General features: G+C 34.2%; 1 protein-coding gene across 16 annotated transcripts in view; it reads right to left on the reverse strand.

The window, feature by feature from the left end:
* ADGRL3 (adhesion G protein-coupled receptor L3) overlaps positions 1–25,066 on the reverse strand; it is an 846,373-nt gene that overhangs the window by 527,909 nt on the left and 293,398 nt on the right. For 14 of the 16 annotated variants that reach the window (XM_037989342.2, XM_073017343.1, XM_073017335.1 and 11 more), the window contains exon 4: positions 8,234–8,437. The exons of the other annotated variants lie outside the window; for them this stretch is intronic. In XM_037989342.2, the coding sequence (XP_037845270.1) occupies positions 8,234–8,437 (204 nt within the window). The remainder of the gene's footprint in view (positions 1–8,233; positions 8,438–25,066) is intronic. 16 annotated transcript variants of the gene reach the window in all.

Here is a 25,066-nt window from a genome sequence, read left to right on the forward strand (position 1 = left end):
GTATCCCAGCAGTGCTATCTGTGCGTCTCTCACATCATTCCTCTTCTTTCCATCCCCATTGCTATCTCCCCAGTTCAGACACTCATTACTTTTCACCCTATGGCAATACCCTAACTGAGCTCTCTACTTTTAAGTCCCACTCTATCCTAACTTTTCCCACACAATCCTAGCAGGTTCTAAACTGCAACTCTAATTAGGAGCTTCCAAAGAATCCCCACTACAGACAAAATTATGTACAGAGTCTCACCCTGACATTTAAGACCCCCTTATAAGATAGCTACAAACTGCTTTTCAAACTTCCTGTCTCACTATTTCTTTCCCCATGTTCTTGTTGTTGGCTAAATTAGACTATTTGACATTTCATAAAAATGTCACAGTTCTCTCCAACTGTAATTTTATTCACATAACTCAGTTCTCTGGAACACCTTCCTCTACTACCTCTCATCTATACTTGCAAATTATCCTAGGGATTTTTTCCTCAAGAGTTAATTAAAATACTATCTTATCTAAAAGAGTGTTATCAATCCTCCTTTCTCCTTTATCCCCATCTCATACCAGGAAAGACATTTCCTTCTTCTGTAAAATATGACAGCATTTAACTGACACCATATTCCACCAAATCATAGAGTTGACTGCATACTTGGTTTACCTATTCTTTCTCTTGCCAGCAATAGATTGCAAAGTCCTTGAGAAAAGGAACAACCTTACAAAGGGTACCATAGATGTTATAGGCACAAGAAATATATGAATTAAATTACTGTCTCTCCCAAATGTTTATAATCAATGTTCAGTTACCCAAGCTATGAACCCCTGAATGTGCCCAAAATATAAAGCCAGTATTTTCAAAAATTATTTTGCTTTTCCGTAATCCATTCAGCTATATTAACAAGTAAATAAATGAATTCATTAAACATTTTTCATAGATTTTCCATTATATATCTCTGTTTTGATTATTATAAAACAGAAAGCTAAAAAAAGGGATAAACAGTAGTAGGGAACACTTAGTAGGTCTCAGGAACCACATGATTTACCATTTCACAACATCACTACAATGCATGTATTTTTATATCACACTTTATAGATGTGATAACAAAGATTTTAAGAATATAAGTCCCTGGACTTGGGTAAGATAGTTAGTGAACAGTAAAGCTGAGACTGAAACAAATCTGACTTTAAAGCCCATTTACTGCAATTCCATACCAGTAGCATCTTTGCAGCAGTAAAAATTAACTAGTGAAGAAGAATTAAAGATATGCCTAACAACCAGGAAAAAGAAATAGCTCCTTAAGCAGTAAGAATTAGAAAAAAAATCATCAATTTAATTAATTGTATATATGACAGAAAGAATAAGTTAGAACACCTAGCCAAATTTCTGCATTTCTGTACTGGAGACTTATATAAATGGGAAATGCAGATTCTAAGAACAGGAACATAAGGCAGTATACGAAAGTCTGATGTTTTATGGACATCGTCTGACTTGCCCTTTCTTTTCACCTGAATTTTGTGTTAAGACTTCTATAAATATAACGTAAGTTTCCTCTTTGTATCTGGGATACACTTCAGATCTCTATTATACCACACATTGTTTTAGGTAAGGGGATGGAGAAGAAAAAGGAAGATATTTCCTAGTAATGACTTATTCTGAGAAGTACCTGCCATTGTATAAAATGTGTTCCTTTGAAACACACATATAATACTTTGAGCAGGGCAGATGCTCAATAGTTTAAGGAGACAATTTAAAGCACATTCTTAATTAAATTTAAAACCAAAACGTTTTGAGCACTAAATGTCAAAGTTCAGCACCTATTTTCTAGTTATTAATATTCTTTGTGAAAAAATTCAGTAGTCAAAAGTATAATTTCTGTAGGTATTTTGAAAAGCTACTCACATGCCTTTTAAAGAAGGAATATAAATTGTAATTTACACCAATAGAAAAAGAGACTGAGATTATCATATTATTCTGGAAATACTTGAAGGTCAAGCTCGCACATTTATTTTCAATTGGATAACTCCTTCTGGTATTTACACCATTTAGGGGAAAAACAGGGTCTTAAAGAAATTCTTTGAAATTATCTTTAGGGCTACCAAGCATTTAAAAAAAAAAAAAATCTCAATAACTGACCTATTTCCCTAGAGGCCTATTACCTTTCTTCCCACATAAAATCATATGACCCTAGCTGCACATAAGAATTCTGAACAGTGATGTACAAAGAATGTATTATGCATATCAATTAGACTCTAAGTCTTGTCTAAAATGGCAAACCTCACTGAAAGACATAAATAAATGTGAACCGGGGCTTTTACCTGAAATAATATTACAGTGTCATATAGAAGAAGGCAGCTAACACAGCACTCTAAAAGCCACATTATATTATTCTCCTGCAGCAAAGAGATACATCCAAAAGGCTGAACTTGTAAAACAGAGTTTTCCTTTGTTGTAGCAACATTGATCCCTGTTCTTCTGTTAAAATATCTTTCACCTTCATACCTCCCCACAAATTCCTAGACTTCACCTACACACTTCAGACTACAATGTAGTAACAAAATTAGAACCACGTTTTCCAAAAGTTTAGGAGTAAGGGAAGTAAGAACATGAGAACATGCCAGAAGGATTACTCATCATTGTCACATATGCATGCACAAGCACACATACACACACACATACACACACACACACGTGCACAATTTTCAGACCAATCAAATTCAAAATCAGAAGAATAGAAATTGTTTTGTCAGGAATAAGGCTATGGATGAGTGAAAGTGGAGATTCAACACTACAACAAATATTTAAGCTGAGTTGAAGAACAGTTAGGTGGTCTATAGGACGTTCCAGCCAACAAAGGTAATACTTGCCAAAGGTATAGTGGCAAGCATGGTTTGTCTGGTAAATTGACGCAACCTCCATGTGGCTGAAGGATAAGACATGTGGTGATGATGTGATTTGGAGCAAGAGAGAAAAGTGCTTCCTACTAGCTTCATACTAGATGTAAGCCTTCTGGTTTACAGGTTTTTAAAGCAGCCTACATTTACTTCTTTCTGTTCTTCATTTAGCCCAGTGTGAATGACTTCTCTAGTTAGTGATCTCATAATGTACAAAAGAACTGGCTCCCTCCCATGATTCCCAAATCATGGTGTTAAAAGCAACCCAACAAATGAGGTTTTGCTACCCTTTTCCTGCTCCTATCAGTTTATTACATCATCGTATATAAAATTATTTAAGCTTTGCAATTGTGGTCTTGGATCTTCAACTTTGAAAGCACTTCTTTTTTGAGCACAGTTTTTATTTTCAAGAGTCTTAATCAATGCGAACATTAACCATTTCCTCAAGATAAAGCATCACTTTACACTGTCATCAAGGGACATGCTATTTAATAACCAGTTATAATTAGGCAAGAAATTAATCAAGGTTCATTTCTGAGGCATTTTCAAAAGACACATGGAGATTACTCTTTGTTATTATTTTACTGAAGTGTGTGCTATGTTACATTATTAATGAGAGCAAATACGAGCAGAGTAGTCTCCGCTTCTTTCCCAATTTTGCCTTGGAACATTGTACTAAGAACTGAATGAACGTCAAATATATCTAGGCCTGGAAAGACAGCAGAGCTCAAAATTCAGAACCAACCTTGGTTCCACTATATCCCTGCTAGGTATTACTGGGAAGTAGAGGGAAGGATTGAATGAAAATCCTGGCAGATGCCCTCATGTTTCTGGATATCTTATCACATCTGAGCCAAAAGAAGATGCCTAACAAATAATAATGCTACCTGTTTGTTTGTTTGTTTATTTATTTATTTATTTATTTATTTATTTTATTGAGAATCACTTACACTAAACACATAACATTTGTAGTTTAGTGTTTTTTTTTTTTTTTTTCCCTCAGATGTATATGTTGTATTTAAGTTATGGGTACTTAAATTTGGAGGCAGAAAGTTGGGTTTCTGTTAAATCAGTAAATGATTGGTTAACAACATCATCATTCCTTGCCTACATTCTCCATCTCCTCTAATCTTTCTTATCTCAGTAAATGGTACAACTCATTCATAATGCAATCTCTCAAGCCAGATACTTGGTTTTCTCCTTTGGGTTTTCCCTCTGTCTTACTCACATGTGCAATGAACATCTAAGTCTTATTATTTGGCCGTTATCATCACTACTGTCACTCACAGCTTGAGTCAGACCCACCAATAGAACAGACTTTTATCTATCTGCACCAATATGATGAACACTCCATTGGTCTTGAAGCCTGTCTTTGTTAATTCTTCAAATGTATCATTCCTTGCTTAATTCCTCTAAGATCAACTTAATTTTTTCCTCATTACCATCGGGAAATTTTAAACTCCTCATAATGTTATACCATTATGCTCTTCCTGGCCAGATCTCTGACCACTTCTCCAGATCATTTCTAGACTGATACCTAGAAATTATCCTTGGGACTTCTGTGCTCCAATCATCCTGAAGTAGGTCTTTGTGTTGCTGTTTCCTCTACTCAGAATAGTATCTTTCTTCTTCCATATCTGTGCTTGGCGAACTACTACTTGTCTGTCAGGTTGCAGCTTAGAGACCACTTTATCTTCAGGGACACCTTCTCTAACTGCCAGCAGATAATCCCCTTACATGCTCCACAGGACTTTATGCTCACCCCTATAATAGGTATTCCTAGTATTGCCTCTGTTACACAACTGCTACTGTGTGGGCTCTGGGCCAGGGAATGGCTAGTGACATGAGTAATTATGTAAGGGATATTTACCTAACACAATGGGGATTAAATTTCCTTTCTTAGAAATCTGTACTAAGAGGCAAGAAGGATAGTACCAGTTGGTTGTTTGTGCTCTGGCGGGGAGGAGTGGTGTGCAATTCATGTTGACAGTGACTTATAATGACAATGAACAGATAAAGCTGTTGGAAGGATTAAGAAAAGCAGAAGAAAAATTGGTTTCACAGGGAAAAAAAAAAAAAAAAAAAAAGATCCCTGGATGTTATTTCCTGGTATCCAAGGTTTAGTACTCAAGGGTCCTTAGAATTCCATAACTATGACATATTCTTAAAACATTATTCCTGCATTTAGTACCCCCCTCAGACAGATAGACAGACACACACATACTCACACACAAACACACACAGAGGTTTATAGAAGCCTTCCCATCTATAAATATTAAAACCCAGGTATGAAGGAAAAAGTTTTTTTTTTTTTTGTTTTTTTTTTTTTAAGATTATAGTAGAGTTTGATGTAATTCTCCAAATGGACCGATCAAATATACAACCCTCTTGTGGAAGCATTTTTGGCTCTTGTAAAAGATGAACTTTAAAATGAGCCCAGAGTAGAGTTTTTCAGACGTTTTGTCAGGCCTGAAATGCTTTAGCTGTTTTCCTAGAGAAAACTTGTACTGGCTTGGCACCACTGTCTGTGTGGCTTATAGGAACATTATTTGTAGATCTTCTCAATGAACTTTTAATGCAGCTGCATGGAGATAAAAAATAAACCAAGAAATATGCTGATTGAAAAAACACATTAACATTCCTGTAGCTTCTAGGGAAAGCCTTGATATCTAGTCATTAACTAGGAAATCTACCCTTAGACTTCCTTCTGCTTTAACATGCTAAAAAGAAACTTAGGAGAACTATTTTAAAAAATTCTTCAGGCTTTGCTGTTTTACCAAGATGTCCTAATTTGTATGAATCCAAATACTCATTAACTCTCAAGTGCTATTAGCTATCAAGAGTCAAACGAATTCAAAGTGGGGGAAAAAAAAACACAAAGTTTAATTTCAGGTCAATAAGGACATTTTGTTATGTTGTTGTTATGGCTGCTTTCATTGGATTTGTACTTGCCTGTTTGGCTACCTACAGAACGAACAGAGGTTAATATACTTTTAAGTAATATCAATTTTTTTTTTCGAATCAAAGATTGCAGTAATATCAGCCTTTATTATTTTATTTATTTTTGAGCTTTATATTCTTAAAGTATCTTGTTTCTATAACAGACTTGTTTTTGTCTCGTAAAGGTGGAGGAGGGGAGGAAAGGTAAGAACTTGAATTCACTGACATTTTCTTGTTCGAATTCCTCCATGTCTTTTCAATTTAAAGAGCTCAAGATAATGTGATATCTCTTACTTCAATTTCATTTTTAATACCTGTCCAAGCATTCTAGCTGTATGTACTGTCTTCCATATTAGGAAAGATTATGCCCCTATAATATTTATTTATTCTTCTTTATTCTTTCTACAGGGAATATTCTAAGATGACCTTTATTTTCTGTCTCCTTGATAAAATTACTTTCACACAAAAGCAACTTTCAAAAAGTATCATCTCATCATAACAGATTAACACAATTCTGTAAGCCCCTTTTAAATCACAAGATGTTAACCTCAGTCTCCATTAAACATATCATATAAAATCGGCTTGTACTCTCGTTTTTCATCTCTGTCCAAAACAGAATATAATACAGCTTTTCCATTTGTAAATTGATTTAAAAATGTGATTTAAAACCCATCACTGCACTGTAACTTGCCACATACATGGCAAAAACTAAAATCTAGTGATATAGAACAATCTTATTAAGCTATAAAAATTGGGGAATATTTAAATTCACTATAACGTTCTTAGCAACAATGATTCTAATTGATATTCTGAATTTTTGTCAGAAGACAGAGTTTCCAGCAGCTGTGTGTGTGTGTTTACATTAGTTGCTGATTTAAATATTTATAGAATTCATATAAATTAAATATTATTTCTGTATTTCTTATTAATACTAGAAATTCTGATGAATGTATAGGCATTGGAGTTAATTAACTAATATTCATTATATATAAGACAAAGTTATGATGAAATCTTTGTGACTGCTGAAGCACATTCTGGGAATAATAAAAGTGCACCCAATTTAGAAAACTTCAAGTTTGAAAAGGTAATGCAAACAAAACAGGGAAAAATAAGACGTTCTTAAGGAATGTTTACTATCCATTGTCCTTGAATTTTCAGAACACACTGGAGTCCATTCTACAGGCTTCTATGGAATTGCATGGACTCATCCACCACTTTGCTGCCTGTCGTCATCACTGCTGCTACTAAACCACCACTACAAGGAAGAAAGGCCAATCTGAATGGAGAGATTTGAGGCTGCTGATTGAACGATGTGACTTAGGAGACAGAGCCACCGTGAATGCAAAGTTACACATGCTCTTACTCTGCCTCAAGGTCACAGTCATAGAAGAACTACATTTAACTCTCACGGGTCTCTCAAATCTCAAATGGATTAATGATGCACCTCCCTTAGGTCCTAACAAACAAAGTATTCCAATTTATTTTACCAGATAACTCTTTAATGGGGCTTAGAAGATAAACTCAGCTAATACTGTGATATTTCATGTTCTTTTGCTAGTATTACTTATATGTGTATCCCTCTCAAGACATTTTTGGGTCAGAAGAGTGACTGTGTTTCAGGAAAGATTTGATATTCATAGTTCCCCCAGCCAAATGCTTCCTAGCTTTTTTCTTTTTCACAAAGAAAGTTACAAATATTATATTCTCTGGAGGAAATGACAGAAATAAGAGTACCTATATGCAGTTTTGTGAGAAAAATAAAAATTACATTGCCTAAATATTATGTAAATAAAAAATTATATGTAAAGTGTTCGGGAATACGACCTAACGTTCCTCACTGGAGCTTTTGGGGCTGGATGCCACTTGCTATACTTTCCGGCTGCAGAGGCAATATTATAGAAAGAATGTTCCGTATTTTCATAAGAAGATTAGGTTGTTTCAGTAACTATAACTTTTCTACCAAGTTTTACGCTTTAAATGACTAATACGCAATTCCTAACCAAGACGTCTTAATCATAATATTTTCAAAATCTTGATAGTTTTCATTGGTGAAAATTTTTTCAAACAAGCAGATGATCAGACATGTTAAAACTTACGCAGCCTTTCAAATTTTACAAGAGTTGAAAGTGTCACTAAAAGTAATTTTAAATTTCCTGTGATAATGCAAAAATACTTCAAACCCAATCAAATATTTTAAATCAAACATTTCAAAATAACGATGAAGCTCTAATGTAGAACAGGCATGCATTGTTAAAACTGGCCAGGATATCACTAAGTGGTAATATCAGCCACAAAAGTGAATGCAGACAGTAAACTTACAAGAAGACACAGTTGGGGGCACTTCCTGGGGCTGAGCCTCTCAGGAGCCCCTGCCCAGCCACCCCCAGCCCTCTCTCCCCACCGCTGGCCGCACCTTGGGCTGCAGTCTGTGCTCCTTGGGCACCTGGACCACGAACTCCTCTGGTAGCTCCACGGGGCCCTTGTCCACGATGAGCAGCGGTGCGCTCTGCAGCTGGCTGCTGAAGTAGATGTCTGGGTGGAAGAGCGCCTCCTGGGCTGCGCTCAGCGTGTCGCAATGGAGCAGCAAGGCCTGGATGTCGTTCACTGTGCTTGCCACCTGCGGGGACCGCAGGGCGCACCATCAGACCCCTGCTCACCTCAGTCCCACCTCAGGGGAGCCCTGGTAGAGGCTATTTCCAAGGCTGCTCTCTGCCGCAGGCTATAGGCCCAAGATTCCAGCTACCCCAGGCCCTACTCAGACAACCCTACAGCTGAGAGGATTACCTCCTGGCCCCTAGTATAATGCTATCCTAGTTAAACACTATCTTAATTAAGCTAAAAAAACCCCTCATCCAAATCTCTAATAATGATTAGAAAATTAGACATAATTATTGAAAGCACAGTAAGCTACCTGAAAAAATATAAATATTATTTTTATTTTTTTGGAATTCACAGCACTCTAATGTAAATTAAGGACACTAATATCTACATAAGTGTAAATAAGAATAATGGTTCCTAAACTCAATTTTTACACAAAATGTTTGATAAGGTAATTGGTAAAGAAAGTCCCAGAGAGATGTTTTTCCTTTATTTGTTTTGTTTGAAGTATGGTTACACTTATATGGATTTTTTTATACTTATTTATATGTTTTCAGGTCATTTAACTACCATTTTTGGAGAGATACTGTATTAAGATCTGTGGTGGATAAGGTGAAAAGGATATACACACATTTTTTACCATTTAAATACACAGTGATTTTACTGACAAATGGTACATATTACATAAATGAGTAAATATGAAAGACCAAGACAATAATGAAAAAAAAGTATACATGATTTTTAAAAATAATTCAGAAAACACCCATACATTTTATGCTTTGAAAATAGAGATATTTAAATATAGTATTTTTTTTTCTGATAAATTGACACATGAGATACATATTTCCCTACACTGTTTGCAACTAGTTTAATAAATAGGAAAGATAATGAAAATATGTCTGCCAACACAAAGGATAAATTTTACAAAGAAAAAGATTTTGCTTCACACACGTATTTTTTAACATGTTATAACATGCATGTATAAAAACACAATAATGTTATGTGGCTAACATTAAACAGGAGAGAAACTTAAGAGAAAATCAATAATGCAAGAGAATTTTATGATCATCTTTCTAATACTAGAAATTTATACAGTGGTGCCATAATTTCTTGCTACATAAAATATTTGCAAATTAGGAGTATAAAATATATCCCTCCCAAAACACATAAAATAATACAACTTTTATAGAAAAAAATCATATTAAGAAATATGTTAAACAATGTATCTATAATGGAAAACTTTAACATATAAGTCTGAGACATTGTCCCAAAACATTTTTATTTGAATTTATTACAATGTATGATTACTAAAATATCTAGGCAAACGTAATCTGAATGCCATTTTTATAGCCTGTGTAAATGAAAAAGGTGACAAAGAAGAAAATAAGTTTCAAGACCAAAAAACTGTGAAAATCAACATCTCTAAGTAATTGCCTTCACTGATGTTTCACTCTAGTGGCATCATTTCTGATCTTTTGGCTCCTAAGATATCCCTCTTCCTAGCTTTTTTCTTTTTCAAAATGACTATATGACTAATATAAAAATATTTTTACATGAATATATACAGGCGTGTTTTCTCTAACATCTTTATTACTACTCTATGGAAGAAAATTAGCCAAAGGTTATGGAAATAGGTTATCTTATAAACTTCTGTTATTCAAAAATTGAAAGATTTTATCCTCAGCCAAGTTAAAATATAAGCACATCTAGAGTGGGGGAGAATGTGCTTATTTGTTCATTCATTCAACAAATATTTATTGAGCTCCCATTACATGTTGAGTCCTATTCTAGGTGCTGGAGAATTTGGTGAAGAAAACAGACCACAAAGCTACTTTAATGAATCATGCATCATTATGATTATGAGATTAGAAAACACACAAATAAACATTAGAGAAAATACACCATATAAGTATGAGAAATCTATGAAAAATTTAAATAGAGTAATATGTAAAGACTACTTCATTTAGGTTTTTGTGAAATACTTGGATATGGAGATAAAATATAAATTGGGATTTTAGTGAGATTTAAAGTCGCTAATCATACAACATTCAGTTGTATGACTGTAAGTTGACAGCCAAAGAACTTCCAGGATACAGGAAAGGCCTCCTGGCTAGAACCCCCTTGGTGTGTTTGAGAAAAAACACAACGGCTGGGTATAGTGGTCAAGGTGAAGAATAGTCTGGAAGGCAGAAAGGCAAACAGCACCCAGATCATGAGCTTTTTAAGCCAGGGTAAAGAGCTTAGTTTTAAGACAATCTGTTTAGGATAATTATTAAAACTCTCGGGAGGAAAGGGTAGCATAGGACAGGGAGGTGGGAATAGGGATTTCTTCTGAACTAGAGATCAAATATTTCTAGAAAAGGTCCATTTCTAGAGTAGGCAAAGAATGACAATTGATTTAAAAATGAATAAACAATGGAATCAAGCATCAACTAAACAGTATAATAGTGCCTGTATCTAAATGAAAAAAATCTAAGAATAAAGAAAACATAAAGACACATGTCAATAGAACTAGGAAGCAAACTCTTAGGGTTCTAAAAAGAGTAGTTTGGCTTGAGGAGTAAAATGATTTCGTGGAATAAGACTAAAGAATACAAAATACCAGGAGCTTAAGTAGACTTTGACTGTCGATTGAAAAAAGTAGACTGATGTGTTTTATGGAACCAAAGTATCTTATGTGTCTACAGTTTGTACTCTCATTTAAATTCACTGTATCTATAAAAGAAATTCAATGGGTGGCAGGAAAACTAGAGAGGCTGTTACACTACCCACATAGAGAAGGGTTATTAGAACAGAGCCAACATCTCAACTTTTGCTTTAAGAAATATGTGTGTACTATACTCAAGATATTGTATGACTTCTGTGGAATTATTTATTTTAATTATAAATATAAATCCAATTTGTCTTCCTGAAGCTATTATACAAATAAGTCTTCAAGATAAACAGCACACTTACAAGTCTGGTGTCTGGTATTCTGTTAGAAACACGAATCTTAAGTCTACAAAGATTCCTTCAACTCACATGCTAGAAAGTTAGAACGTTCCTGCTACACAAATCTCCCAAGGTTCACGTGAAGAGGTTTTGCTCAGAAACTCACTCTCCTTGGGGCACAATAGCATCTGAAGCAGCCAGTTTCCTTATGTCAAGGAAGGTGGTATCTATGCCCTGGCATTCTCCACTCACTTGTCTAAATTGAATACATAGGCTACAAAACCAAGTCAAAGTACTCCTTGAAGGTTCTTTTCCTCAGATATTTGAAGATAGTTTTCACATTCTAAATGTCTTTTTTTCTCCAGACCTTTAAGAGAAAGGATGCTTTCAAATTAGCTATGAAAAATACACCAGCATGTTGTGGCATTAACCATAAGTTGAAGGCAACCCTCCAAGTTTCCTTCCCAATACCGTTTGAGGCCACAGTTTAAAACTCTGTTGTATGCAATTTTAAGATGTCGCAAAGTTAATTTTGGCTCTGAGACAGGAATCTATAATAAGGTCAATACATCTTGTTCTTTCTATCCTTCTTCAGAGAAATTTCATGTTTATCTTTTAAAAACTGTATATCTGATTAGGATTTTATTTGAATTGAGTGGGCGATTTTCTATTTTCATTTGTTTTTAAAGTTTTAACTTTTAAATCATACATAACATATAATACTCCTTGTAAGCAATATGAGTTATTGCCATATACAAATCATCCTTATATCTGATTCATATCCAGATATTTTTACAATGCAAGTACTTTCATTCTGCTTCCCTAGTGGGCAAGCATGAAATATAAAATTAGTATTTCATAACCTACTATAGTGATCAAAATATTTATCCCATGTCCATGTCTCTTAAATATCAAAAGCCATCAGAACATCACTGTTCCAGAATGTTGATTGTGGGCAGATATGAGGCAAGAGGTAAGCAAAAGAAAAATAATGAGTTTTTAAAAGGTATTTAAAAAATAATGAGTTTTTAAAAGTATTTGTGATGATAATACCAGAGTTTTCATATTATCTGTGGAACATATAATTGGTATAAATATCAATAAATATCAGAATTCAATGATAGATAACTTTCAGAGATCAATACTGATTTATATATATTTTTAAAGTTATGTAAGTACTGTTTCTAACCAACTTCAGCTGTTTCTATTTTCTTGTTCTTCTTACATGAGCAGCTTTGTAATTCAGTCAATTATTTAGCTTATTCCTCCAAACAGCTATTAATCATAACAGTGAGGTGGGACTCTAAACAAAACAATGGGCTAATTCTATAATGAGAGAAATGCTAAAAACAAAATACAACCTGGGCATATTTATCAGAGTTACAAGTGCTTTATTTTCATAAACTAACAATTTTTCTTACAAGTCATTTATTTTTGTGTTTTAGGGTTATATTTCACCATGTCTTTATTAGCAACCATGAGCTTTATAGAGTTTGAAATGTACACTAATATAGCTATGACTCTAACCTACATGTTACACTTTTTCACCGTGGTAGTATCTCTTGGAAAGAGAATACTTATCCTCCTGAACATACCTGCCTAATCCTTTGTACAAATTATCCTTCCTAGTAGGAAATCTTTTCCCCTACTGCTTAGGCTTTCCAAATCTCACCACTTTCTAATATCACTCTTTCCATAATTTTATCAAACAGTTCTCTCTCTATAAAATCATCATCAAATTTCATAATATTTTCCTTCCATTCTTTACAAGAACATACTCAAAATCTTGTTGCTTTTTATTTCCAAGATTTAAACAAACACGGTATTGCTGTCTTCCCTAATTGAAGATTTTAAAAATTTACTTATTTTGTTGTATTATAGTCTAGCTCAATCTCAATACGTTACTTTGGTTGGTTTATAATTTAAATCATAGATCTACAAAATAAGGCAAATGCTCAGTAGGTTATAAAAATCCCTATGGAAGAACTTCCACAAGATGGCTAAGAAATTTTGGGTTGAGTTTCTCATCAAAAGCCACTTAAAATATAGTATTGCATCATTACATTCACAGCTCTGAGTCTATTTTTCCATCTGAAAATTACCAGTCCTACTACCTATGACTCATTGGATTGTTATGAGTATTCACTGAGCTATTATGTGCAAAACTCTTTAGCTAACAGGAAAGTATTGTGTAAATGCTGGAAATTATATTGAAAAAGTTACAATAACAAATGGTTCATTGCTACCAAAATGTCTACTCCAACTTCACTGCAACATATATAATAAAAGGGAAAGAAAGAGAAGAGTTGGGGGCAAAGAAGAAACCACTGTTTTCATTTCCTTTTCTGTAAATAAAGGCACATTTTCAATCCTGCTTCCTGATGCATACCTGAAAGGCTCTCTCCCACAGTACCTTCATTTTAGCCATAAAAAGATTATGCCTTTCTGGATTTCTCCCTAAGGTGTATATGATAGCTGCATAATTTCTTTATAGGCTGGGTAGTAATCTCTAACAATAGTCATAAAAGATCCAATTCAAGCACCTGAGTAAAGATGCCATCAGGTAGAAATTGCAACACGAAAGTTCTAACACAGAGGGGTAAATCTGTTTCAAGTCCGGATCTTATCAGAAAATAGCTGAGCTAAGTAGTAACAAATTGTCCTCTTGTGTATAATGAAACAGATTTTATGGTATACCTGAATGTTATTTAACTCAACAGGTTCCTTCTGCATAACTCAACAGGTTCCTTCTGCAGACTACCTTGTTTCATAAAGTACTGGTATGCCTGATGTGGGCAAGAAATTACACTTCAGACTACATTCCTCATTAATTTTCTCCAAAACATAGCTTGTTACAATAAAAGAAAACAAATAAGTAAGATAAACTTTTGTAGTCATTCAAATAAGAAAAGAAGTAATCAAATAATCTCTCTTTGCTAACAATATGATTCTATGTCTAGAAAACCCTAAAGACAGCAGAAAGCTCCTAGATCTGATAAACAACTTCAGTAAAGTTTCAGGGTATGAAATCAGCATACAAAAATCAGCAGCTTTTTCTGTCATCCAGGCTGTAGAATGCAGTGGCGTGATCTCGAGAGGCTCACCACAACCTCTGCTTCCTGGGTTCAAGTGATTCTCCTACTGCAACCTCCCGAGTAGCTTAGATAACAGGCACCCGCCACCATGTCCAGCTAATTTTTTTTGTATTTTTAGTAGAGAGAGGGTTTTGCCAAGTTACCAAGAGTGGTCTTGAACTGCCGACCTCAGTTGATCAGCCCACCTAGCCCTCCCACAGTGCTGGGATTACAGGCATGAGCTACCTTTATACACCAATAACATTCAAGCTAAGAGCCAAATCAAGAACATAATCACATTTATAATACTCATCAAGAAAACAAAACATCTAGGAATACATCTAATCAGGGAGGTAAAAGATCTCTACAAGGAGAACTACAAAACACTGCTCAAAGAAATCAGAGATAACACAAACAAATGGAAAAACATTCCCTGCACATGGATTAGAAGAATTAATATTGCTAGAATGGCCATACTGCCCACCCAAAGCACTCTACAGATGGAATGCTATTCCTATAAAACTATCAATGTCAGTTTTTACAAAATTAGAAATGAACTATTGTAAAATTCCTATGGAATCAAAAAAGAGCCCCAGTAGCCAAAGCAATCCTCAGCAAAAAGTACAAAGCTGGAGGCATCACATTGCCAAATGTCAAACTACTTTATAAGGCTACAATGACAGAAACAGTGTGGTACTAATACAAAACAGACAAATAGAAAAATGGAACAAAATAGAGAAGCCAGAAATAAAACTACACACCTACAACCATCTGATCTTGAACAAGGTTGACAAAAATACACAATGGGGAAATGAATCCCTATTTAATAAAGGGTGTTAGGGTAACTGGCTAGCCATGTATGCAAAATAATGAAACAAGGCCCTTACTTTTCAGCATACGCAAAAATTAAATCAAGATGTATTAAAATTTTAAATGTAAGACCCTAAACTATAAAAATCCTAAAAGCAAACCTAGAAAGTATCATTCTGACATCAGCCTTAAGAAAGAATTTATGACTGTCCTCAAAAACAATTGCAACAAAACCAAAAATTGACAAGCGGGACCTAATAAAACTAAAGAACTTTCACACAGCAAAAGAAACTATCAACAGAGTAAACAGACAACACACAGAATGGGAGAAAATATTTGCAAACTATGCATCTGACGAACGTCTAATATTATAGAGAGCTTAAATGATTCAACAAGCAAAAAACAAATGACCCCATTAAAAAGCAGGCAAAGGACATGAACAAACACTTCTCAAAAGAAGACATATAAGCGGCCAACAAACATACACACAAAAAAACACTCAATATCACGAATCATCAGAGAAATGCACATCAAAACCTCAATGAGATACCATCTCACACCAGTCAAAATGGCCATTATTAAAAAGACAAAAAATAACATGCTGGTGAGGCTGTGGAGTAAAAGGGATGCTTACATACTGTTGGTGGAAATGCTAATTAGTTCAGCTGCTGTGGAAAGCAGGTTGGAGATTTCTCGAAGAACTAAAACCAGAACTATTATTCTACTCAGTATTCCCATTATTGGGTATATACTCAAAGGAAAATAAATTATTCTACCAAAAAGACATATGCATTTGTATATACATTGCAGCACAATTCCAAAGACATGGAATCAACCCAAGTACCCATCAATGGTAGACTGGATAAATACAATTATATATCTCTCTCCATATATATATAGGTATATATAGATATATGTATGTATATATACACACACACCATGGAATACTATGCAGCCATAAAAAATAATGAAATCATGTCCTTTTCAGCAACATGGATGCCAATGGAGACCATCACCCTAAGTGAATTAATACAGGAACAGAAAACCAAAGATTGCATGTGTTGACTTATAAATGGAAGCTAAACACTGAAATTTACGGACATTAAGATGTGATATGACCCAGGTGCAGTGGCTCACACCTGTAATCCCAGAACTTTGGGAGGCCGAGGCGGGTGGATCACCCAACGTCAAGAGTTCAAGACCAGCCTGGCCAACATGGTGAGACCCTGTCTCTACCAAAAATACAAAATTTAGCTGGGCATGGTGGCGGGTGCCTATAATCCTAGCTACTCAGGAGGCTGAGGCAGGAGAATCGCTTGAACCTGGGAGGCGGAGGTTGCGGTGAGCCGAGATGGTGCCATTGCACTCCGGCCTGGGCAACAAGAGCAAAACTCTGTCTCAAGTAAAAAAAAAAAAAAAAAAAGTGTGATATGGTTTGGCTCTGTGTCCTCACCCAAATCTCATCTTGAATTGTACTCCCGTAATTCCCATGGGTTGTGGGATGGAACCGGTGGGATAGTTTGAATCATGGGGACGGTTTCCTCCATACTGTTCTCATAGTAGTGAATAAGTTTCATGAGATCTGATGTTTTATCAGGGGTTTCCACTTTTGCATCTTCCTCATTTTTCTCTTGCTACTGTCATGTAAGACGTGCCTTTGCCTCCCACCATGATTCTGAGGCCTCCTGAGTCATCTGAAGCTGCAAGTTCAGTTAAACCTCTCTTTCTTCCCAATCTCAGGAATGTCTTTATCAGCAGCATGAAAACGGACTAATACAAGATGAGAACGATAAACACTGGGAACTAAGAGAGAGAGTTAGGCAAGGGCGCAAAACGACCTATTGGGTAGTATGCTCAATACCCTGGGTGACAGGATCATTTGCCTCAGAGTCATGCAATATACTCCTGTACCAAACCTGTACATTTACCCCCTGACTCTAATACAACAATTGAAATTATAAAAATAAATAACAGATGACATGAGGAAAAAAGATCCAGATATGATTAGATATGTAGGTTAAAAAAGTTTAAAAAACCTCTGTATTTATAAAAGAATGAATAGACTGCTTTTGCACATTAGAGTCATCATCAGAACACTAAGCTACTATGTTACAAAAGTTTTATAAAACACGCTGAGAATAGTGAAAGAGTCAAACACGTGACTGTGAATAAAGCTAAAGGGAAAAATTTCATTTTGTTAAAGAACAAAAGAACCAACTTTTTAAGATTGCTTTTTAATAGGTTTTCATAGCTTGCATTTTATGTATCATATCAATAAAGGGAAAAATAGTGACTTTCATTATAATTGTTGCCTAAATTGTAACACTGCGATGTAAATACCCTAAACACTTCTGAAAATGAGTAAGCACAGATTTCTGTTAGTGATATAAGTTTATTAGAGATTTGGCTTCTGACAAAAAGGATGATTTTTTTCATTCCAGTGAAATAAAATCTGTATTATGTACCTTAAGAGGAGTGATAACTAAGAGTAAGATTTTCCAAACACCTGCCTCCTTGTAAACATAATGCAAACACATTTAAATTCATGGTAACCAAAAACCTTTAGAATTTATTATGTGGATAACATTGACTTTGTTTTTCCCTCCACTCCCCTCCTCAAGAATATCAATTTTTTAATTGTATGGCAACTATACTTTCAGAATGCTGTAAAGTAAATCCCTTCTTTAAAAATCTTTACAACTATAGTAATGAGGCACTCTTCCTTAATCATACTGCCAGTTATAACTAATGTGTGGGCAAAATGAGCAAAAATGATCCATATATTGACAGAGGTTTGTTTTGCTAGTGAGTTCTAGCTCCCTCTCCTAAGTAAATAGTAACTGGTATTTCTGAAGACATCTGAGAAGAATGAGAACTGTTTTGCTTTTTTATGGTAGTTAAGATATTTTTCCCACCCATCCGCCTTTCTCAACACATACACACAAAATCAATCTGTTTTAAAGTCCCTCCCACAACCCGTGGGAATTATGGAAGTGCAATTCAAGATGAGATTTGGGTGGGGCCACAGAGCCAAACCATTTCACATCTTAATGTTCGTAAGTTTCAATGAATGCCTAAATTCTGTTTAACAAGACAGCAAATATGTTAACAGGCTCAAATGTCAAAATGATCGATTACGTTATGTTGGTGCTATACATAGAATGTGATTATTATTGGACACCTACTTTTAAAAATCGACATGGTGGTTTTTTATCTGTCTGCAGAGGGACAACATAAAGCCTGCCAACAGCCTGTAACCTCTGATACATCTGTGCTATCACAGCTATTCCAACTATTCAGCTATTGTAACTAATCTAAAAGGCCTCCTTTTAAGTAATTGTGTAGTGTTCCCTGGAGGAAGAGCATCATACCAGCCTGTTGCTTTAAATTTTATGCATTATTTGTCTTCATTATTAAATAATGTGCCCTTAAGGTCTGCATGGTTTCATCAACTTCCCTATCAAAAGTAGAATAGAAAGAAGAAAAAGGATCATTGCTAAATTGTCACCACCATTGTTGATTTGTATGGAGAGCTATACTAAAGATTAGTTCTGATCTAATTCAGGTAATATTTATGTTTACTACTCTTGTGATATCTCTAACAGCTTGGAGAGAATCAGTAATGAGTGAAAGCAGACTATTTGTTCTTTTATAAATACAGAGGGTTTGTTTTTGTTTTTTTATTTTTATGTTTTTAACCTACATATCTAACTAATCATTAGGTATTTTCCTCACATCATCTGTTATTCTCCAATGCAACAACAAAATCAATCTGTTTTAAAGTCATCTGAGTCCAAGAAAAAAGAATGAAATGTTGTAAAATGCTATTTTATGCTTGCATGTTATTTTTATCTTTCCATTTAATCAAAAGAATGATTTCTCTAATTTAGGTCACTGAATTTACCCTTTTTAATTTCACATAAAACTAATGATACCAAAATGAGGGTATATCCGTCACTCACTATTCAATTTTTTCAAACTTAGAAAGAAGAGTGATGACAGGATATTTTATTGGGCTTACAGTCTAATTAAAAGTGACAGAATTGCACTTTGAATAGCTTTTCAACACCCTTTAACATTTTTCTTTGAATGCTGATCTAAGCTTAAGATGTTCATTAGTAACTCATTAAAGACTTAGTTACAGTCCAGTGGCTGAGTCCTAAATATAATGATGGGATGTGTGTACAAATGTGTAGACTCATAATTAGAGAAACTGTCACAATGGGGATTAAGAATATACAATGCAGTCTTTGAAAAAGAACTGTGGAATGTAAGTGACCCCAAGATGGTGTTGTATTTTAAATTTTGCTTACTATTCAGATCATTTGTTTTTTTGGTTCTAATTCCTAAAGGTATGTTTTAATGACCCCATTCTCCCAGGATTAAATGTATGAGGCTTTGTATTAGGGCCTTTTTATACATTGTTTTATTTAATCCTTACACTATAACAAAGTAGGTCTAATTATGTATTTAACAAATAAATAAACTGTGATTTAAACTCTTGAAGGTCATATATCTTGGAAGTAATGGAACTGGAGTTAAACTCTAAGGCTTAAGATCTTTCTACTTCATTTAATAGGACCATACAAGATAGGATTCTAAAGCAGTTTAGATTAGATGATATTGTAAATTTCAGTTTCTGGGCTTCATGTAAGCAACAATTCCTAAATATGCTGACACCATCTTCTGTAGTTCCTGAGAATTACAGGAGCTATTCAGTATCAACATTTATAAATCATTAATTATCCTTGCCATATAAAACACCAGGTTCTCTGCTGATTTCCATTTTTTTTAATTAAAAGATGTGATGTGAGTCCAGAGGACACTCACATATAATATGTAGATTTGACAGAGAGATGCAAAGTTACAGAATTACTCTTGAGATGAACTAAAAGAGGCATTCAGTAATTTGCAGAATATATTAGAGAAAAACAATCTACAGAAATAAAATGAAAGACTCCATATTTATAATATAATTTGAGCAAACATATAAAAATATAAAAAAGAGGATTTCCAAAATCTCAAAAAAAATTCAGACTCAACCAAAAATAGAAATTTTTCTTGGCTACCAAAGTTTAATTATCTTCATCATTTTCTTAGGACGAATAATTGAAAACTAATAGAACCCAATGAATTGCCTTGCTGTTTTGTATACAATTCACCAGTATACAGGTCTCCTATAAAAATAAAGTTTCAATTATGGACAATTATTAATTTTGGTAGTCATAATAACAATAAAAAAGTGAGGAGAAAATCCACAAGAATGGGAGAAAATATTTGCAAACTATCATCTGACAAGGGTTAATAACTCAACACGAAAAAAATCAATCTGATTTTAAAATGAGCAAAAGATGTGAATAGACATTTCTCAAAAGAAGATATATAAATGACCAATAGGTAAATTAAAAATGTTCAACATCACTAATCATCAGAGAAGTGCAATATATAACTATAATGAAATATCATCTCCCACAGTTAAAATGGCTGTTATCCAAAAAAACAGGCAATAGCAAAATGCTGGTGAGGATGTGGAGAAAGGGGAACCTTTGTCTATTGGTGGGAATGTAAATAGTGTAGCCACTGTGGAGAACAGCATGAAGGTCCCTCAAAAGACTACAGGAACTACCACATGATCCAGAAATCCCACTGCTGGGTATACGTGGAAAAGAAAGAAAATCAGTATATCGAAGAGATATGTGCACTCCCATTTTAATTGCAACACTATTCACAATGGCCAAGACACAGAATCAACCTAAGTGTCCATCAACGAATGAATGGATAAAGAAAATGTAGTTACATATACACAATGAAATATTATCCAGCCATAAAAAAGTGATGAAATTCTTAAGCCAGGTATAGAAAGACAAACATTGCATGTTGTCAGTAATATGTGAGAAATAAAAAAATATTAAACTAATGGAGACGGAGAGTAGAAAGATGGTTACCAGAGGATGGGAAGATTAGTGGAGAGGAGAAGGATGAAGAGAAGATGGTTAGTTGGTACAAAAATACTGTTAGGTAGAAGGCATAAGATCTAATGTTCAGAAGCAAGATATGGTGACTATAGCCAACAATAATTTATTGTGTATTTCAAAATAACTAAAAGAGTAGAATTGTAATTTTCCTAACACATATAAATAAAAATAGTTGAGATGATAGATACCCTAATTACCCTGGAGTAACTGATCCTTACAAATTGTATACTTGCATCAAATATTATATGCATCCCATAGGTACGCACTATTAAATATCCATAATAATAATTTTTTTAAAAAATCCTGAATGAATGAACTTCTTTGAGGAATCAAATACATGAGTAAAAGGGGGCTGAGTACAGTGGTTCACACCTGTAATCCCAGTACCCTGGGAGGTCAAGGGAGGAGGATTGCTGGAGGTCTACAGTTTGAGACCAGTCTGGGCAACAAAGCAAGACTCCATCTTTATGAAAACACTTTTAAAATTAACCAGGCATGGTGGTGCATGCCTGTGGTCCTAGCAACTTGGGAGGCTGAAGTGGGAGGATTGCTTGAGCCCAGGAGGTTGAGGTTAGAGTGGACTCTGATCATGCCACTGCACTACAGCCTGGGTGACAGAGTGAGACACTGTCTTAGAAAAAGGGGGTTGAAGAATTTGAAGTGATGAGGGTAGAAAAATGGTGCATGATTCAACATAAAATACCTGAGAATTTAAGTGGGTAAATCCAGGCAAATGGCCTCCCAGAAAATCTGAAACGTTCCCCACACAAAAAAATGAAAAATGATTGAAGTGAAGAATATCCTAAGTACTCTGATTTGATCATTATACATTGTATGCATGTATCAAAATACCACATGTACCCCCATAAACATGTACAAATGTTTTGTATTAATAAAAAATTACTTTTTACTAATAACAATATTTGAAATTTTTACTTAAAATTAAAATTTTAAAAATAAATAAAAATTTAAAAGCTATTCTTAGAAAAAAATCTAAAAAACTCTTAAAACTAAATGTCTTCTAATGATATCTTACTGTCTTTTCAAAAAAGATATTTTTATAAAAAATGCTCATAATTTGACAATATAAAGAAAAATAACCCATTTATAAACCCAATTATACGAGGATTCAAGTAAATAGTAATCCAAAGAATAAGAAAACAATGATTTTATATTGTATATTCAAATATTTTTAAATTTGTTCAACATTAAATATAAAACAACAATCCTATTGCAGTCAGAGTCCACCGCAGAACAAGAAATATAAAAATGTGATAAATTACAAGCACCTCAAATAGTCACAATACATAAAATTTCAATATAGGAAAATGCTATTTTACTCCAAATATGTACATGTCACTCATAGATTATTACTACAATTAAATGCATATGTAACATCTTTTGCAAGTACAAAAGTAAAAAAAAAAAAAAAAATTATTTCCCAGCTGCCAAACTGCATACTGAGTATTTGGGAAAGTTTCTAAACAAATTATTACACATAAAGTAAAGCTATCAGCCATGCATGTTTGTAGCTTACATTGTGATACTAGCGATTGTGTAGTTAGCTTACAAAATACATATTTTAAAACTCAGTACCCACTGGCTAATGTGGATGGTGTTGGATGTGTTAGCAGTAACCTCATATATCATTACTATGACATGGATTTTTCTGTATAATGTATTTGACCATAAACATAGTTATATTACTGCAGATATTACAAATTACCTAGGCTGGCAAGCGTTATAAACATTTCAAGGATGATTAATTTCTAAAAATAACCAAGTTAAGCAGAGCTTAGAAGTCAACCTGACTCTTTCAGAACTAATAAAACACATCTTCATAGAAAGAATTATATGCTAAAATGCTACATAGTTAAATGTAATTTTGTACTTTTTCAAGTTTCATATCTTATTAGAATTTACAGAATATATGAGTATTATCTTAAATCATTGACATCAGTATTATAATTGTAAACACAGATTAACAATAAGGTGAAAATTACATAAAAACAAATATGCATCTGATCATTCTTTTATCCCTACTAAGAACTGTTTATTATAAGTCATTTCTTGCACATGATGAAATGTAGGCTAACCAGTAAAGTCCCTGAATATATAAATACAGATGCAACTTTAGCAATAGAATTGCAGAAAAAAAGCATGCATAAGCTGGTTCTAAAAGATTTTTTTTATATTGTATTTTTCTTTTCCTGTGAAGACGCTGTAAAACATACTGCTCGCTGTTATTCCTAGTTTAAGTGCCAACGATCCTGCTTTCTACCTCTTCAACTATGATTCAGTTTTTACAAGTAAGGTTCAAATAAGCTGAGGTGTAGTTGAAATATTTGAGCACCACAATCACCTTCTGAACTCCCGGTCAGCTGGGGCTTGGGTGTAGTTACCTCCCAGGAACAGATCTCCCAGCCCAAGGTTCCACATTGGACCTTGATGTTTCTTTACTGCCAATCAAAATGAGCCCCAGGTTATTACTGGGTTCTTGCTCTCCAATTTCCTTATTTTTTTCCTTGCTCCCAACCACATCAATAGAAAAACAACAAAAAGAATCCTTTATCTTCATGCAACACTACAGTAGTGCACAGCAAAGAACTGGCCATCTGCTTCAGCTGCTCCTCTTTACTTCTGCCAGGTCTCATTGCATTATAGATAAGGATTTTATGGCTCTACAGGAAGGGGACACAGTCATGGAAAACAGAAAAAGAGAAATACAGAAGTACACAGAGACACGGAATATGGACAGATAAACATAGAAGCAGGGACATTTCCCAATTTAAATTGTACATATTTATGCGATATTGAGGTACTTGTTTTGTTTTCCTATATAAAACATTGACCAGACTATTTAGGGCAAATGGGGATTATTCAATTAACATAAACATTATCAGAATTAATTATTTAGCTTAGTTTTTAATTTTGTCCATGTAGAGATTATGCAAAAATATAACCCTAACAATTATATATAACCAATTAAAATAGTAATTTAAACATTCTTACATAGTGAGAATAATTTTGTTTAGATATTAGTAATACTGATAATAATTTTGTTTAGATACTAATATTTAGAAATGTTTGGCAAAACATAAATACTGAGGTTTGATTAGAAAAAGATTTGTTTCCATTCTCAGGGTTAGAATAACAGTAATTATTTATTTTCCTTACCTTGCTCAGGTATTTACCTCTATTTCAAGGTAAGAAAGGAGTAGGGAAAAAAATGGAAGGTTTATCAAATGCCAAAGCACCATGTTAGAAGTTATACATATATAATTACATCCATTTCTTAAAATAGCTCTGCAAAGAATACATGTTCATTTTTACAGATGAAAATTATATTAAGCTACACATTTTTAGGTTACTGTAAGCTCGTTGAGGGAAGAAATACAAGTCTTTTGTTCACTATCCTGTCTTTAGCATCTAGCAGTATTCTGGCTCGTAGTGGGTAAATTAATTATATTTATTAACCAGTTGACAGATAAAGAGGATTACAGAGCCAGTAGGTGGCAGAGCTGGAATCTCATCTCTAGTCTGTCAGGCTTCAGAACCACAGTCTGTCTGTCCCAAGAACATGGAAGAGGCAGATGGTCAATGTTTCTGCCTCACCTGCTCCCAAGTGACCAGGAGGGTTGAGACGAGATTCTATGTAAAGAGGAACGGCCTTGATAGGAATTGGATATCTACTGCCAACAAGAGCAGAGCTCAAAAGCCAAGTCCTTGATTTTAAATTCCCTCTGTGTCACTTAATAGCTGTGTGACCTCAATTTACTTTATCACTGTGTACCTCAATGTCTTTATCTGTAAAGATGGTGATGATAATAATAATAACAAATAATAAAAATAAACCTA

This window comes from Chlorocebus sabaeus, chromosome 7 (genome assembly GCF_047675955.1).
Source record: "Chlorocebus sabaeus isolate Y175 chromosome 7, mChlSab1.0.hap1, whole genome shotgun sequence".
In the NCBI taxonomy this organism is placed as follows: Eukaryota; Metazoa; Chordata; class Mammalia; order Primates; family Cercopithecidae; genus Chlorocebus; species Chlorocebus sabaeus.